The sequence below is a fragment of the Alosa pseudoharengus genome, unplaced genomic scaffold, assembly GCF_046254945.1.
Source record: "Alosa pseudoharengus isolate Yale_2024_CS ecotype anadromous, Long Island Sound unplaced genomic scaffold, YU_APseudo_1.1 YU_APseudo_1.1_scf_6, whole genome shotgun sequence".
Lineage (NCBI taxonomy): Eukaryota > Metazoa > Chordata > Actinopteri > Clupeiformes > Clupeidae > Alosa > Alosa pseudoharengus.
The window spans coordinates 35192428-35210895 of NW_027468848.1; the positions used below are offsets into that span (position 1 = coordinate 35192428).

The window sequence follows — 18468 nt, forward strand, 5'->3', positions numbered from 1 at the left end:
TTACACAGGTAAGTTCTGTGTTCCTCTGTCGTAGTAGAACTTCTGCTTTGCCTTCTGTTGTTCTTTGAATCTCTTTACCTTCTCTCCCTCCTTCGGTTTCAGTAGATTTTCCTGAATGTGCAGATTTGACCTCAGCCGACGTCTCATGAGGAGTTGTGCTGGCGACATACCACACTCCAGTGGTGTCGTGCGGTACACAAGAAGTCTCTGGTAGAAGTCAGCTCCACTGTCCTTTGCTTTGTATAGCAGCCTCTTCACTGTCTGAACTGATTTCTCAACTAACCCGTTCGACTGTGGGTAGTGAGGACTTGATGTTGTGTGTACAAAGTTCCATTCTTCAGCAAAGTTCTTAAAACTTGCATTGGAAAATTGAGGTCCATTGTCTGAGAAAACCTCACTTGGTACACCATGTCTGGAGAATATTGCCTTCATAGATGTTATCACAACCTCTGCTGTAGTAGTATGCAGTCTACACACCTCTGGATAAAGGGAATAGTAGTCTGTCACCACAATGTAGTCTTTTCCTGCACAAACAAACAGGTCAGCACCCACCTTCTGATATGGTCTGTCTGGCACTGGGTGTGGCTTAAGTGGCTCAGCAGGATTGCTTGCTTGATATCTCAGACATGTTGGGCAGTCTGACACTTCATTTGCAACATCTTGATTTATTCGCGGCCTTCTTGAGCATTTGTCTTTGCAGACTTTTTGGGATTACAATCTTGCTGCCTTTGTAGATGATGTCTCCCACCACCGACAGCTCTGCCCTGCAGTTCCAGTACTCTGTAATTTCAGGTGAACAACCTTGTTTAGTGTTGGGCCATCCATCTATAATGATTTTACTCAGTCTTTTCAACGTTTCATCTTTGCTTGTCTCTGTTTTTATGAGCTCCATCTTCACATCCGCCACCGGCAGCGCACTTGTGATCATGTCCACATAAGCATCCACGTCTTCATTTATTTTGGTGTCCGCCTGCTCCTTCGGGTCAACTGCTCTTGACAACGTGTCCGCTGTGTACATCAGCTTACCTGGCGTATACATCACGGTCAAGGAGTAGCGTTGCAGTCGGATCATCATTCTCTGAATTCTCAGTGGGCAGTCATTTAGTGGGTTTTGAAACAATGCAATCAATGGCTTGTGGTCGGTTTCAACGCTAATTTCCTGTCCTGACACAAACTGGTGAAATCGTTCACAGGCATATGTTATTCTTAACAGTTCTTTTTCGATCTGAGCATAACGCGTCTCCGCGTCTGTCATTGAGCGAGATGCGTATGCGATCGGTTGCCAGTCATCATACTTCTGTAAAAGTACAGCTCCAAGCCCACTCTGTGATGCATCAGATGAAATCTTGATGGGTTTTGTTGGGTCATAAAACTTCAGCACTGGTTCCCTTGTAAGCTCTGTCTTTAGGTCCGTCCATGCTTTTTCATGTTCATGATTCCACTCCGCACCCGCCCGCCATCCGCTGCTTGTTTTAATGTATATGGGTGATGCGGTGCTGCTGACGTGAGGATAGAAAGCTCTTGCCTGTTCTAGAAAGACTGATCCAATGCAGCAAATATATTAAAAGGCTAAAGTCCTACATTGGCTATGTTGTAGCCTATCCCCAGAATATCAGCAGCAATCTCAGTCTCTGTCTCGCAAAAGTCTCCAAATAAAACGCACATCGGCCTGTAGCCTACAATTTTATCATTGAACGCAATTTGGCACATCATTTAAACATGCTGCTATTTAGCCTACTAATTAATGCCTTTTTTTGCAAAAAGAAAGAAATCCTTAATAAAATAACAAGTCACATTATACTACTTTACACACTGTCATGTCGTGACACTATGACAAGCCTGTTCTGAAGACGACTCCCATTCATTTTGACTGCATGGTAAGAGGCATGGTTTTCGATATTAAAGAAACGCCGACTCTATTCATTCCGAAAGTCCACCGCACAGCAGTGCAACGTGCATGTTCACATTTTTAGTAACAACCGCCAAACTTGCTTGCTTGCCTTACACATCTAAGCTTTCCGACAATTTTCCTTACCTTCTTTTTTCCGCTGTGGATGTTACTGAGCTTGTAGAAGTTTTAGCTCTTACGTTCTGAACATCTCGCACTGCCATTGCCCGATGTCAGTTCTGAGTCATATCACTCCATAATCTGTCTCCCTTTTACATGCCTATTCCCTGAATGGTAGGCTACAATGACTATGTGTTTTATATATAATATCGAAACAAAATAACCCAGTCAGTCTCTTCTACGAGATGTTTAGGCCTCCTCCAATAGCCTACTGGCAGCTGGGCATAAGTTGCAGATTTGCTTAGTGGCCTACCAAGGCTCTGCAACGAGACGCGACATGGGAGATGAATAATCGGTCAACTTGCACTGTAGCCTATTCTACTTTCTTATTGCACACTGGAGAGGAAAACATGCTGGTAGGCTACGATAGGCTACTTAATTTAAACTTTGTTACCTTTAGTGTGTGTGTGTGTGTGTGTGAGGGGTTGCTCAGTGAAACATCAGAATACACCAATTCCGCAACACCGTCTCTGATAGATAAACAGAGCAGCATGCATAGAAGCAACTAGGCTAAACTGCCTGATGAAAATTTGACTATTTCAAAGTGTGCTCGTTTTTTTCGGATGTAGGTAACACAATTTAACAATGTATAGGCTATATTTTTTTCATTTGATTGGTTCAACCGCCACCCGCCCGAATTTAATTAAAATATTATATTTCTTCACGTCATCCGCCCGATCCGCGGTTTAACCGTGGAGTCCGCGGCTGTAACCGCGAACCACGCATCTCTAGTTCAGATAGGTTGGGTATGAACTTCCCCATGTAGTTGATCATCCCATTAAATCTCTGTATGTCCTTCTTGCATTGTGGCCTTGGCATATTTTCAATGGAAGACACTTTTCTGGGATCTGGCCTGATGCCCTCACTGCTAAGGATATCTCCCACAAATGTCAGTTTGCTTACCCCAAGCTGGCATTTCTCTTTATTCAGTTTCAAATTCACCTTTCTTGTTGCTTCCAAAACATTCTTCAGTCTTACATCATGTTCGGCTTTCGTACTTCCCCATACAATGATGTCATCCATGGATGTGTCCACTCCTTCCAAGTGTTCGTAGATCATGTGAATATCATGTGAATTGTCTTATGATATACTTCAGGCGCTGAAGCTATCCCAAATGTTAAACGAAGAAACCTATATCTTCCAAATGGACTGTTGAACGTGCACAACTTTGAGCTTGCATCGTCCAGCTTCAGTTGCCAAAATCCAGATGAAGCATCTAGCTTGCTGAAGTACTTTGCATTTGCAAACTGTGACATAATCTCTTCTCTAGTGGGGAGCTTGAAATGTTCTCTCTTTATTGCTCTGTTCAGATTTCTTGGATCCATACAGACTCTAGGCTTTCCATTCCTTTTGTCCACGATGACCAGTGAACTCACCCAGTCGGTTGGCTCGTCAATCTTTTCAATCACCATTAGGCTTTCCATCCTGTCCAACTCAGCTTTCAATGGCTTTTGAAGAGCAAACGGCACTTTTCGACATGGATTAATGACTGGTGGCACATTTTTATCCACTCTGATTGTGTGCTCACCAGGAAGACAGCCTAGACCCTGGAATAGGTCGCTGTATTCTTTCATCAGGTCATCATAATCTGTCTTCTTCACTTTCTATCACTAGCACTCTCTTTACTAGGTTCAGTCTCTCACAAGCAGATAAACCTAGTATGGCCTGTACATCTCTGGGTACTACAATGAATGCAAGTGTATGCTCTCTGTCCTTGTGTGTCACTTTCACAATGCATTTTCCTTTAACAGGTATAGCAGCTCCTGAGTATCCTTTTACTTTCACTGTCGTTGCATGTAATTTAGGTCTGGGTCTAATTTTGTTGTACACAGCCTCTGACATCACATTTGCTTGAGCTCCAGTGTCTAATTTCATTGCAATGTGCGTATTATTTAATTTCAATGTGAGCATCCAGTCTTTTTTCTCTGTGTTCTGTTCTGTCACTACATCCACATAGAATTCCTCAGTCACTCTCATTCACCGTATGAACTTTGCTCTGTTGTGTTTGATCCTTACAATGCCGTGCATAATGATTCTTTTTGTTGCAGTTGTGACATATTTTACCAAATGCTGGACATCTTTTGGGAGGATGCTGCGTGCCACATCGACCACATGTCTTTCCTAGCTTGTCTCTGTTCACCGGTGTCGTTTCACTTCTCACGTCTTTTTGACTGCTCTGTGTGCATCTCTTCTTACGGCATCTACGTTGCAGCTTTCACTGAACAGCTCTTTTGCTTGTGTTTTCACCATCTCTGCAGCCCTGCACATTCTAACTGCTTTTTCTAGATCCAAATCTTGTTCCCTCAACAGCCTTTCTCTTAGACTACTATCTGGAATCCCGCACACAAGTCTGTCCTTTATCAACGAGTCCGTCAGCTCTCTGAATTTGCACGTCTTGCTTCTGTTCCTTAGCTCAGTCACATAATGATCAACAGTCTCTCCCGTTTTCTGCACACACATGAAAAATCGATGTCTCTCGAACGCCACGTTTCTTTTAGGAATACAGTAGGCCTCGAACTTCTCTAGTATTTTATCCAACTTCATTTGATCCCCTTCTGCATGGAACTGAAAGTTGTTATAAACTTCTAGCGCTTCGTCACCCACGACATGCAAGAATACTGACGCTTTCATTTTAGCACTCTTCTCGTCAGCACCAATTGCTGCTAAATACAACTGGAAACGTTGCTTAAATCTTCTCCAATTTTCACCTACATTACCTGTCAGCTGTAGGTTGGGTGGTGGTTGTAAAGCTTGCATTTTCAATTCGTTATGTCCGGTTTTTTTTTCTCTCTTTCGGAAAACAGGCTAACAATGTTCACTCAATGGGTTGACGTTAATTCGCTGTGGCTTCTCACCATGCTAGCTTCCCGAAGTTGTGGCTACACCGTAATATTCCTCTCAAACTCGCCCTTTCTCTTCAAGTCCATCTTCTGACACCATGTTTTGTTATGAATGTGTGGGTCCTCGAATAAACACACTTGTAACGTACTTGAAAGAGAATGGTCTTCATCTACTAGGTTTCAGTATGAACACCTCATGACGCACTCTACTCAGCGATACTTCAAGCAGCCTACTGCGCATGCTCTATTAAGCTCCTAGCTATACAGCTGAACTAGTAATAACTAAATAATTACTTGTTCATATCATTACAAATGTATTTCGTTACTTTCCACCTCTGGTCAGTATACATACCAGTATACTGGTCCGTCTTACTGGTGACCGAGTCTTGGTCCGTCTGATCACAAAATGTAAAGTTTGACTACCTCTTTTTTACCACTACACCCCTGGTCATAACAAGGGGTCTGAATACTTATGTAAGGTACTGTTCGTTATTTATAAACGGGGCCACCGGAGGAAAATAGTCTTTTTATTCTTTGTTGAAGGGAGGGTCACCTAACTTTTTTTGTCTAGGAGGGAGGGTCACCCATCTTTTGTATTAATGAAAACAGCAAAAAATCAAAGTGGCTTGTTTGATTGTTGATTTCTGTCGCCATATAACGTTCTCTTTCGTTCCATAGTCAACATTGAACAATGAAAGTAAGGGAGATTTCCCGGGTTTCTCACGCAAAATACGGAAAATGTCAACATTCGTCCCATTAACGTTGGAAGGGTTGAAGCAGCAAAGTAGCCTACTTTATTCACGCCTATAACAGCCTATATCCATTTTGTCAACTTTATCCAGCCCTAAAAAATCTAAATTTAACTTTGGTTTACTTGTAGTTTACCATGTAGCCTAACTTTAAACAGTGTGCATGCTTAACATAAAGCATACTTGTGCTTCATTCATCCACACATCCAGCTCCTAACATTTTGACAAGCATTTCTACCAACTGACCTTGTTCCAGCCCATCTATAGCTTTGCTGTCTCCATCCTTTCTGTTTTTGTTGTTTGCAAAAAAATATATAGTAGGCCCTATTTATTGGTAACCAGCAACAAGTGCAATTTGTTAATCGCTGTCATTCTCTCTCCTGCCAACAAAAATGTGTTGCGTTGCAAGTAGCAGTGCGTAATTCTGCTTCATAAAGTTGAACTAATACGTTGGTCATATAAATAGCCAGTTTATGGTCTACAGTGTAGAGTTGGTAAGTTATGGTAGGCCAACTTGGAGTGAATATACAGGGGGAATTCTTTGTCTACTCGTAGCTGAGTAGCCTGGCAGGTGCGCACGTAGACATAGCCTACGGCCGAACACTGCAAGCGCCAATGAATCGTGCTCTCACGACAACCACGTTGTTAACTTAAATAGGCCTAGGTTAACATCACTCTGAGTTTGCATTCAAGCAAGCAAAACGATGATTTGAATACATCTGTTTCACTGGAAGGGCAAGGGGTAACAACAGGACAACACAGAGACAGGCCAGAATGCAGGACTAATGTTATGAGAGTATTACAGTAATATGGGATATTCTACGGGAAAATATTAAAACGGCAAGACAGCGGGGAAAAGTTAAAATGATGCCAAAAAAAGTTGGCATGTTAGGTATTTTTCGGTCCCTGTGATTATTTGTGAAATTGTGCAAACGGCCTTTTTTGAGAAGGAAGGAGTGTAGCAAGCTCCCAAAGTGACGCTCGTCTAAGAAATTGAGTTTTGGATAATGTTCAGCTTCGGCAGCTTTACAATGACTGAGGAAGCCTAGAGACGAGTCCATAGCAACAAGTTCATGTGTTGAATTTGTTATTACCCAGTGTGCTTTGTTGAATGGTCTCAATGTTTTATTGTTTAATTTCATGTGAATACTTACTAGAGGAGTAACTTATTTCAAGTAGGCTAATGCAGTTGCAGGAAGTGTGCATTTAGTTTCCATGCTTATTCTGTTTCCACAACAATGTTAGTGAGTAAATCTACTGAAATGGCCACCATCTTGGTGAAGTGTGATGTGTAAGATCAGAAAGCAGAGGTTGACTTTAGAACGGAAGCCGAAGTCGATGTGTTTTCATAGCGTTTAAAAGCGTGGGCGGAAGGTATCGACAAATTTGGCCGGGGAGGGTCATGTCTTTTTTGAAAATGCTGCTGGAGGGTAGTTGAACATTTTCTAGCAGGCAGGGGAGGGTCATGCAACTTTTGATTGAAGCACTCAAAATTCCTCTGGTGGCCCCGTTTATAAATAACGAACAGTCCCTAAATAAAATATTTCAGTCTTTTATTTTTTATAAATTTACAAAACACTCCAAACACCTTCTTTCTTGTGGAGTGTTGGAGTATTTTGTGTAGTCTTATGAGGGGGAAAAATGAATTGAATCAATTTTAAGATGAGTCTGAAACAAAACAAAATGTGGAAAACTTGAAAGGGTCTGAAAACTTTCCGGTTGTACTGTAGGTGTATTACACTCTACACCCGGCGCCAAGCACAGTTAATAGTGAAAGTAAATGTGGAACTGTTCTGTTGTTGACCACTATGAAGTTAGTTTCACTTTGCCTATAATTGGCGAGTGCAGATGCATGTAGGCTATACTCTGCTAGTCACTCACCAGGTTTAGTAAAGGAAGGTTAAGAGAAATCCCTTTTGAACAATGCGCCTGGTCTCTGATCACTAAATCACACCGTTTAATTAGTGAATGTGGACTGGACACGCTTTAAACCTTGCATTTCTCACTAGTTTCAGATCGCTAAAAAAGACCCCTCAGTGTCTTACATTGAGTCTCAGGCCACTATCTTAACAATCTGAAATGCAAGTATCAAACGCAAAGCGCAAGTAGCTTTGTGTGTGGATCTTGGGTGCAGTTGCTATTTTACCAGCGGGATAAATGACTGTTGCGCCCAATGCAAATCTAAAATGGAGTGATCTGAAGTAGCTACATTACTCATGGGTGTGGTTTGGGCATAACATGCAATAAAACAATCAGAGCGCGTCATCTCACATTCCCTTTAACAACAGGCACTCTTGTTCCATAGCAGATTATGATGGCGGATTTGCCAGGCGCAGCCAGGAGTGGTTCACAGGGCTAGCCTTTAGTTTTTAGGCTTATGAGTATTGACGTTGCCAAGCTTGTTCGTTGTTACACTATCGGTGTTTTAAAATAAATGTTCTATGAGTGAAATTTCCGTTGCTCTTAGTTCTTTGGGATTTAAGTTTTCTTAGGTGACAATTCGGCTTGTAGATTATTTCTCCCTCTTTTAAATTGGAGTGAGCGTGGAGCGATTTCACTGGAGTGTGAGGATTTTTAAGTGGAGCGGGGAGCGAAATTGAGCGGAGCGGCTGGACGTGAATTTCAGCGGAGGAGCGGCCAAGTGAACAGCCACCTGAGCAAGGAGCGGGAAATTCGCACCATTCAGCTCCGTTCACTAGCTCTGATGCACGCACAACTTTTGTTTGAGCAGGAGAGAGAATAAGAATGCACGGACGCAGCAACTACAGAAATTGTAGCCAAGGCTACTTGCTGCTTTCTTTTACTATCTATGGTTGCTGGTTATCAGCACATAATAAACTGATTTAAGCTAATTCACTAAAGACTTCGAAGCCATCATGGATATAAAAAAAATTTTGAAAACAAGAAAGGAGGGAACAAAGCAAAGCTGGGAGTTATTTCAGATGGGCAACAACAATGTAGGCAAAATAGTGGTGCTTGTCAAAACCTTAGCACACCTGGAATAATGCTTAGGCTGATGTTACTGTAAAGCGCACACAATGTTTAAAGCCATAAACAACGGCAAATTGGAACAAAACTAAAGGTAACTTTAGCCTTTATAGGGCTGTATAAAGTTGTCCAAATGAATAGGTCGTAATTACAGTGCATGAAAATGCACTGTTCTGTTATCCGAAGTCTTTTTCTTCTTATTCGAGTGCATGAAAATGCATTGTACTGTTCTTCCTAGGCAACTTCTTCTTATTATTCCGCTTACCACTTTTTCCGTACGCAATTTCTCTTGAACAGTTTAACTTAGAAACTTCATTCAAACTTTGTAACGTAGGTCTTCAAACGGACCAGGTTGCTATGTATTTTCAACTTTATAACTTTTATACTTTTTAAACTATTAAAGAAAAACTTTTTAAAAATCCCCATAGACTTAACATTGTGATTGTGACATCACAATACGGCCATTAAGCAATTAGAATCCTATGCCAGGTGGGCAGGCCACCTGCAGCAACTGCCAGTTCAGGCTTTAAGCATACAATCTGGCTCTCTTAAGACTACACATACTGTTCAACTGTTTCAAGATAAGAAGCCCTGTTACATCCAACTGGAAAAAAACAGAATCAGACACTTTTGCATATAATTTTATGCAGTGTTTCCCATACATTGACATTGGCGGCCCACCACAATATCAACATTGACCACCACACAATGATTTTCCAGGTTGTACTAAATTGTGATTAAATCTAAGTAACATCATAACCACGCTGCGCTTATTTGTTAAAAACTGTTGCATTCCAGTTAATTCTGCAAGCTTACCAACACAAACAGAATTCAATTCTGTGGGAAACACTGTTATGCATGATGAGACAATGGGTTCCACCAATATTCGTAACCCTGGTGGATGCTGATAGGCGAACAGGTGTCTTTCGAGGGTGGCGAGAGGGCCCAACTCTAAGGTTAAGGAGTATAAAAGATAGGCCACAGCCATTTTGATCTCAGATCTCATCGGGGGCCGCCAGCTGATGACATCTCACCTCACCCTATTGCTTGACACCTGGTCTGAACATTGTTTAGGCTGGACTATCACTGCAATACGGTGAATAAAGATTCAACAGTCTTCAGAGATCTCCTGTCTGCATTGTGTCCTTCGGACGCCTTGTCCCAGAGAGCTAATTAGTAAATAGTCAAGTGATAAATTGCTAATTGGATTCGGAAGTGGACCAGTTTTTCCACGACACAACCACCACAACTAACCTAGCAACAGCCTAGCAAGCACCTCAAGTACCCTAGCAACAACCTAGCAACCATGTCAAATACCTTAGCAACAGCCTAGCAACCAATATAGCAATCAATGAGTTTAACCTAGCAACTAGCATAGCAACCACCACAACTAACCTAGCAACAGCCTAGCAACCACCTCAAGTACCCTAGCAACAGCCTAGCAACCATATCAAATACCCTAGCAACAGCCTAGCAACCACTTTCCACAGTTACAACCTAGCAACCAGTATAGCAACCAATGAGTTTAACCTAGCCAACCAGCATAGCACCACCTCAAGTACCCTAGCAACAGCATAGCAACCAACATAACTACCCTAGCAACAGCCTAGCAACCACCTCAGCAACCATGTCAAATACCCCAGCAACAGCCTAGCAACCATGTCAAATACCCAGGCAACAGCCTAGCAACCACCACAATGTCAACCTAGCAACCACTATATCAACTAACAGGATTACCCAAGCAACCTGCATAGTAACCACTTAATTTGGCATAACAACCACCCCAGCAACACTATTGCAACTATATCTGCATTATTTGTTTTTACTCTCTATGATATTTTACATCATATTTTTGCATTTTCATGCACTGTATGTCCTTCAGGAAATGCTTTTCTAGTTATTATTCTTCCCACCAAATGTCTGCGTCTAATTTAGCTTCAACTGTTTAACGTAGAAACTTCGTTCAAACTTTGTAACAAAAGGACACTTGAGGAATGTATTTTTAATTTTTGTTTATACTTTTTGAGACAAAAAACAAGCTTATTTTTCCCCATAGACTTTGCATTGGCACTATGACATCACAATGGGCTAATTAACTTGATTTGCACCTGTATCAACTTCCAGCTGCTCATATAGGCCCCATCAAAGAGCCAGTTAAACTGATTGCACCTGTATCAACTGCTTTCTGCTCAACTATGCCAACTCTCTCTGTGTCTCTACATTTTACAAGGATATAACCCACATTCCATCCTACTTTCTATCCATTCATCCTCTTCAAACCATTCACTCATCCAGCCATTAACCTATCCATCAACATCCATTAAATAATCTGTCAATCAACATCCATTCAACTTTCTGTCTATCAACATCCATTACACTATCTACATTTAACTTTTAAACTATATACTCTGTTTCAGGCTTTAAGCATACAATCTGGCTCTCTTAAGACTACAGATCCTGTTCAACTATTTCTTTTGCCCACAACTGTTTCAAAATAAATGTCCTCACTACAATAATTCACTATTAAATAATGTAACTATTTAAACTACTCAACTATTTAACTGTTCAGCCATTTCAACTGTCAGTTGTTATCAACTATGACTTCTGCCAACTGTTTCCAAATAAAAGTTTGTTTTGCATTTTATGTTAATATACAGTATCTTTATACTTTCATGCACTGGTAATTTCATCGAAATTACATTTTCTAGTTAGGGGTTGTTGTTGTAAAGATATTGCATGTGGATGTTGTACTATATAGGCTTCTTTTTAGGTGACCAATGCACAAACAAAACTGGGAAACAGACAAATATTATCAAGGCTTTGAATGTTGGGGGTGTCTGTAGATCGGTGTGCATAGCATTCATTCCTGCAGACGCCCCTGTGGCCATGCATGCGCAATTAAAATAGCATCTGTATTTGCGCCACTGATTTTAGACCAGGATTTTCCTGGTCTGTGGTGGAATTGTTTTCTGAAACTGCAAAATATCAACAGGGAACATTTGCACCGGAACACGCCTTCTCTTTTTCGCTGAATCGTCCCCGTGGGCGCAATTGCATTCCCTAATTTACCAACGTGTGTCTGTCGAGGGAAAATTCCAATATGTGCTGAATGCAAAATAGGAAAGACACAAGCGTCAGTATACAAAGTCAATTGTGCTTGAGTGCACGATAGGGCCCTTAGTCTCAAAATAGATTTATTAACATTGAATAGTGACTAAACAAGACTTCAACAAGTCAAGTGTTTTTTGTCCTAGTTGAGCATTGAAATTGTGAACTTACCCTTTATCTTAGTAGTATTTCTCTCATTCTTTTGCGGAATCTCATCACCATTGTCTGATCTGGGTCTTTGGATCACAGCTGCCATTTCTCCAGGTCCACTCTTCTCTGTTGAGACCCCTGTGCCATAGCCATCACTCTGAGTGGAGGCAGCTACAGTAAAAATCTCAACGAGATCAGACACATTTCCAGATCTGCTCCCAGAGTGTTCATCAAGTGTGTTTTCTCCCACTGCACATATGCAAATAAACCAAATGCATTTTATGAATGCAGCAATCAGTGACCATTCAACAATGGCTTTCTCTTACAGTTTTTGCCTATTGCTTACACACTTTCTGCAGAATTTGGCTCATTACGTCAAAGCTGTACACACAGCCAAATAAGACATAGCACTTGGAGATAAACAACTTACATCTATGCCAAAATGAAACACTGCAATCAAAACTCAACAATCCTTTCTAAAAAATATAATTATTGCAACAAAATCATACACACATGCACCATTTGAATTACTCTTTCAAATCAACAGCAACAGACTGATGTGCTTTATATACAACAATACAGTCTTTGTGTTATTTGTATTGTCATTTTCACAGACTGTCAACAGTAGCAAAAGAAGTTTGCAGTAATCAGCTGACATTTTTTGCAACAAAAGTTTGTACAAAAAACAAATCTTTTTACAGAAATAAGGAAAAAAAGAATCACAGTTATCAATGCAATAATATAAGTGAATGTAGTGAAATGTAGCAACAAAACAAAAGTAACAAGAAAAAAAAATACTGGAGAAATTGCTATTGAAAAAAAAAATACAATATTGTCTTGTATGTGTGTGTGTGTGTGTGTGTGTGTGTGTGTGTTTCTGGTTATGGTTCAGATCTGGCCACAAGTCCTCTTTGACATCACAGGTGATGTCCTCTCGGGCTAGGCAACGGGGTAAATATCACCATGTGTGCCATATCCACCCTTGAACTGACCCTACCTCAATGTCTCTGCATGCCCCTTCAATTGCTTGCAAAACAGGCATGCAGGTATGTGGTTGGTGGCCATATACTTTTTATTGGCACACTGAAATTCTTCGATAGGTTTTAGAAATAAAGTAAGTAATAAAGTAAAGGGGCAAATACAGAACTGTACATGGGTACTTAATGTAAAAGTACATACTTGAACAGGTACACAATAACATACCTGAAGTCTATTTGTAGTGCTAAGCCTCAGACTGATTGGGGTTAGTTTTTTTTCGCAATAAGTGTATTGCAGAATAGCAAACAATGTACAAAGCAGAAAATGTGTTTAAGCTATGGTTACACATTATTTAACCCATTTACTCCTAAAATGCCTGCTAAAAACGCCTATAGAATCCTATGGCATTCTAGACTAAATAACCTTATTTCCTGAGGGTTTTCTGAAAACATACTAAAAATTGTCAACGTCTACCAAAATGTAATATCTAAGCCTCTGTAGCACCTAAAAACATGAAATAAAAAGCATGCTGCGCTACGCAGCATCCAGCGGGAGGGTCAATGTTGCGCTACGCAGCATCCAGCGGGAGGGTCAATGTTGCGTCATGCTACAAGAAGTTTAGGCATTGAGGCTTTAATCAAAGCACTCATTTTTAGTGTGTAAGCAATGGGCAAAAATTATAAAATGGATTGTGTTTTCCTTTAAAAGTAAAACGAAAACAAATGGGAAAAACTTTTATACTCACTCTCTGGAGGAAACTCCATACTCTCCTGGAACTGGAAGCACTCCCTGTTCTTTGCCACCATCTCTTCTATCTTCTCCAGCAGCTCTGTCACCTGGCCATCATCACTTTTCTTATTATTCAAAACATGATACCTGTTCCCACATTTCTCTACAACCCACTGCAGAGCCTCTCCTCCACTCTCAATGTGCTGCTCAATACTTGTGTCTCCCAGCCAGTCCCCTCTAGTGAACAGCACTATAGTGTGACTCCAGACTCTCTCACCCAGCAGCTCCATGTGTTCCTGCACTGCTCTTCTGTGTGTCTCTGTGAATGAGTCACTCACATTAATGTTCAGGAGTAGAGCATGGGGTCCTGGAGGACACAGAGACACACTGCGGACAATCTCTTGTTTCTCAAATTCAGAAGTTTGCTCAATAGCGCAGTTCTTCAACCATCCTGGTGCCTTCACTACAGTGATTTGTCTTGCTGCTGTTTCTCTTTCTCTTTTCACACAGTCAACTGTTTTTTCTGAGCTCCCAAACTCCTTTCTGCCCAGGATGGTGTTTCCTGATGACCTCTTCCCAGTAGTTCTGTTTCCCAGCAGCACAATCCTTATATCAGAAATATATGGAACTCCACCTGGAAGCAAATAATGAAATTATGTGAAACACACTGAAAATTCTCTGTATGCTTTTGCTGTCATAGAATTATCATCTAAATGAACTTTGAAATTGTGTGTATGTTTTTAGGTGTGTGTGTGTGTGTGTGTGTGTGTGTGTGTGTGTGTGTGTGTGCGCGTATTAGTGTGTTTTATGAGTATGACAGAGTTCTGGTAGTAGATGTCTTGCATATAACAGAATACTTTGTGTGTGGTTGTGTGTGCTTGTGTGTGTGTATGCGTGAGAAAGAGAGAGTCTGTGTGTGTGTGTATGTGTGCGTGTGTTTGTTTGTGTGTGTGTGTGTATGTGTTAAAGAAGAAAACAGAGGGTATAGGACAGAAAGATAATGAATGAAGTAGACATAAGCCATGATACATGTATCAAAATGTTTTATGTGTAGGTTTGAAAATGTCACTCACCTGCTGATGATCTGAGAGTTTGTCTCTGCCTCTGCACCTCCATCTTCCTCTCCTCTGCTCTTCTCTCTTCTTCCTTCTTCTTCTCATGTAGTCTATTAGAAATATTTCTGTCAAAGTCATACTGATGGCCCTTGTTTCCTGCCACAATTTCCTCTATCTTGTCCAGCAGCTTTGTCACCTGGGCACCATCACTCTTCTTATTAGTCATAACATGATATCTATTCCCACATTTCTCTACAACCCACTGAAGAGCCTCTCCTCCACTCTCAATGTGCTGCTCAATGGTTGTGTCTCCCAGCCGGTCCCCATAGGTGAACAGCACTATAGTGTGACTCCAGACTTTCTCACCCAGCAGCTCCATGTGTTCCTGCACTGTTTGTCTGTGTGTCTCTGTGAATGAGTCCCTCACTCTAATGAGCAGGAGTAGAGCATGGGGTCCTGGAGGACACAGAGACACACTGAGGACAATCTCTCGTTTATCACGTTCAGGAGTTTGCTCTACAGTGTAGTTCCTCCACCATCCTGGTGCCTCCACTACAGTGATGCGTCTCCCTGCAATTTCTCCTTCATTCTTCACACACTCAGCTGTTCTTCCTGATGTGCTAAATTCCTTTTTACCCAGGATGGTGTTTCCTGATGAACTCTTCCCAACAGTTCTGCTTCCCAACAGCACAATCCTCATATCTGAGATTGGAAATGAAAAAAAAAAAAAAACATATAAAGCGCCTTCAAATATTCATAATCTTAAATGCATGTTAAATACATGCTCAATATAAAGATACACAATATAGTACAGACAAATATTTAGCATAGACACATATTTAGAATTAGCACCATGGTAGACTACAGTGCCTATACAAAGTATTCACACCATTGGATATTTTCCCCTTTTATTAGCTTTATAAATGGATTTTTGATTTTTGTTTACAAGAAAATCACAAAAAAACTCTCTTTGATGTCAAAGTGAAAGAAGATTTCTACAAGGTAATGTTAATGAATTAATATGTCCCCCCAGTTCAAAAAATATGGGACGATAAGTTCATATGTTAGATGTATGCATTTTTGTACAGTTGTTACAGGAGTCTCAATTTTGTAATAGATGCACTGTATTGCCATTCAACAGTGACTACTAGCAACAAAAATAAAGGATTTCTGTTTTGTTTTTTGTATCTTGTTCTTTCTCATAAAAATGGTATTCTTACCTTTCTCCTTAGTTCCATGTATTTTTCCATGTTCTGGTGTGAAGTTTACATTCTCTTGCGGAATTTCATTACCTACATGTGCTCTGGTTCTTTGGATCCCAGCTGCCATTTCTCCAGATCCACTCTTCTCTGTTGAGTCCCCTGTGCCAGAGCCAGAACTCTGAGTGGAGGCAGCTACAGGAAGAAGCATAACGGGACTCGTGAGATCAGACCCATTTCCAGATCTGCTCCCAGAGTGCTCATCAGGTGTGTGTTCTCCCACTGCACATATGCAAATAAACACAATGCATTTGATGAATGCGCAATCAGTGGCTTTATCTTAAAATGAGATTTAGTATGGATTGTGTTTGCATTTAAAAGTAAAACAAAAACAAATGGGAAAAAATGTTATACTCACTCTCTGGAGGAAACTCCATACTCTCCTGGAACTGGAAGCAGTCCCTGTTCTTTGCCACCATCTCTTCTATCTTCTCCAGCAGCTCTGTCACCTGGCCACCATCACTCTTCTGATTGTCTACAACGTGATACCTGTTCCCACATTTCTCTACAACCCACTGCAGAGCCTCTCCTCCACTCTCAATGTGCTGCTGAATACTTGTGTCTCCCAGCCGGTCCCCATAGGTGAACAGCACTATAGTGTGACTCCAGACTTTCTCACCCAGCAGCTCCATGTGTTCCTGCACTGCTGTTCTGTGTGTCTTTGTGAATGAGTCAATCACTCTAATGTTCAGGAGTAGAGCATGGGGTCCTGGAGGACACAGAGACACACTGTGGACAATCTCTTTTCTATCACGTTCAGGAGTTATCTTAACAGTGCAGTTCCGCCATCCTGGTGCCTCCACTGCAGTGATGCGTCTCCCTGCTGTTTCTCCTTTTCTCTCCACACAGTCAGATGTTCTTCCTGAGGTGCTAAATTCTTTTTTTCCCAGGATGGTGTTTCCTGATGAACTCTTCCCAACACTTCTGTTTCCTAGCAGCACAATCCTCATATCTGAGATGGGAAATGAAAAACCATAATGATCACACTTAAAATATTAATCATGTCAAATGTGTTTACATGCTCAATATAATGATACACAATAAAGTACACATATTTAGCACCATGGTAGACTACAGTACCTATATAAAGTATTCCCCGCCTTGGATATTTCCCCTTCTATTGCCTTTATAAATGGAATCATGGTCAATATAATATTTATAATATTTATTTATTTATTTTTATTTTTTTACAAAAGAATAAAAATAACTATTTGATATCAAAGTGAAAGCAGATTTAGACCCTCAGCCAAAACATAAATATACTGTAAACATTGATTAGTGACTTAAAGGCAAAGTAATATTTCTATATCTTGTCCTAAATAAAGTTGAACATTAAATTGTAAACTCACCTTTTATCTCAGAAGTAAATCTTTTTCCATGTTCTGGTGTCAAGTTGACATGCTCTTGCGGAATCTTCTCTCCCGGAATCTCATCACCTACATGTGCTCTGGTTCTTTGGATCCCACCTGCCATTTCTCCAGGTCCACTCTTCTCTGTTGAGTCCCCTGTGCCAGAGCCAGAACTCTGAGTGGAGGCAGCTACAGGAAGAAGCATAACGGGACTCGTGAGATCAGACCCATTTCCAGATCTGCTCCCAGAGTGCTCATCAGGTGTGTGTTCTCCCACTGCACATAATGCAAATAAACACAATGCATTTGATGAATGCAGCAATCAGTGGCCATTCTAAAATGGCTTTCTCTTAAAATGAGATTTAGTATGGATTGTGTTTGGCACAATCCTCATATCTGAGATGGGAAATGAAAGACAATATGAACACACTTAAAATATGAATCATGTTAAGTGCATGTTAAATATGTTTACATGTTCAATACCATATAGTACACATATTTAGCACCATGGTAGACTACAGTGCCTATAATATCAAATGTATTCACCCCTTGGATATTTTCCCCTTTGATTGCCTTTATAAATTGAATCATTGTCAATATATTTTTTGTTTGTTTGGTTTTTTTTTACAAAAAATCACACAAAACTATTTCATATTAAGTGAAAGCAGATTTAGACTTTCAGTCTAAAAATAATAAAAATTGATTAGTGACCAAAAGACAAAGCAACATTTCTGTATCTTGTCCTAATTAAAGTTGAACATTAAAATTGTACACCCACCTTTTATCTCAGTAGTAAATCTTTTTCCATGTTCTGGTGTCAAGTTTACATTCTCTTGTGGAATTTCATTACCTACATCTGATCTGGTTCTTTGGATCACAGCTGCCATTTCTCCAGGTCCACTCTTCTCTGTTGAGTTCCCTGTGCCAGAGCCAGAACTCTGAGTAGAGGCAGCTACGGAATTTTGCCTGAAGTGCCTTATGAGATCAGACACACTTCCAGATCTCCTCACAGTGCGTTCATCAGGTGTGTGTTCTTCTAGGATTAGAGTTAGGGTTAGGATTAGGGTTAGACGTTAGGATTAGGGTTAGGGTGCATGTGTCATGACAGTGTCATGTCACTCTTATGTCGATTCTGTCAAGTAAAGTTTTACCATATAGGGTATATGAATGGAAGAATATTAGACTGAAATGTTTT

General features: G+C 40.7%; 1 protein-coding gene across 1 annotated transcript; it reads right to left on the bottom strand.

Moving 5' to 3' along the window:
- On the bottom strand, window positions 1–17478 carry LOC143106893 (GTPase IMAP family member 8-like). The gene is made up of 8 exons (XM_076271371.1): window positions 17391–17478; window positions 16283–16876; window positions 15886–16146; window positions 14684–15409; window positions 13627–14244; window positions 11925–12074; window positions 841–1026; window positions 1–524 (listed from the first exon to the last, which is right to left on the bottom strand). Exons 1-8 carry the CDS (start codon window positions 17476–17478, stop codon window positions 1–3), a joined length of 3147 nt encoding a protein of 1048 aa, XP_076127486.1.
- Between the last annotated feature and the right edge of the window lie 990 nt (window positions 17479–18468).

Excerpts from the sequence above, each read along its gene's own strand:
- LOC143106893 (XM_076271371.1), bottom strand. The coding sequence starts at position 17,478 with ATGCTTCTTCCTGTAGCTGCCTCCACTCAGAGTTCTGGCTCTGGCACA. Across the intron at positions 15,410-15,885 it reads ACATGGAACTAAGGAGAAAG|GCGCTTTATATGTTTTTTTT; the intron begins GTAAGAATACCA and ends GAATATTTGAAG. Across the intron at positions 1,027-11,924 it reads AAATACTACTAAGATAAAGG|GTAAGCTGATGTACACAGCG; the intron begins GTAAGTTCACAA and ends TGTATACGCCAG.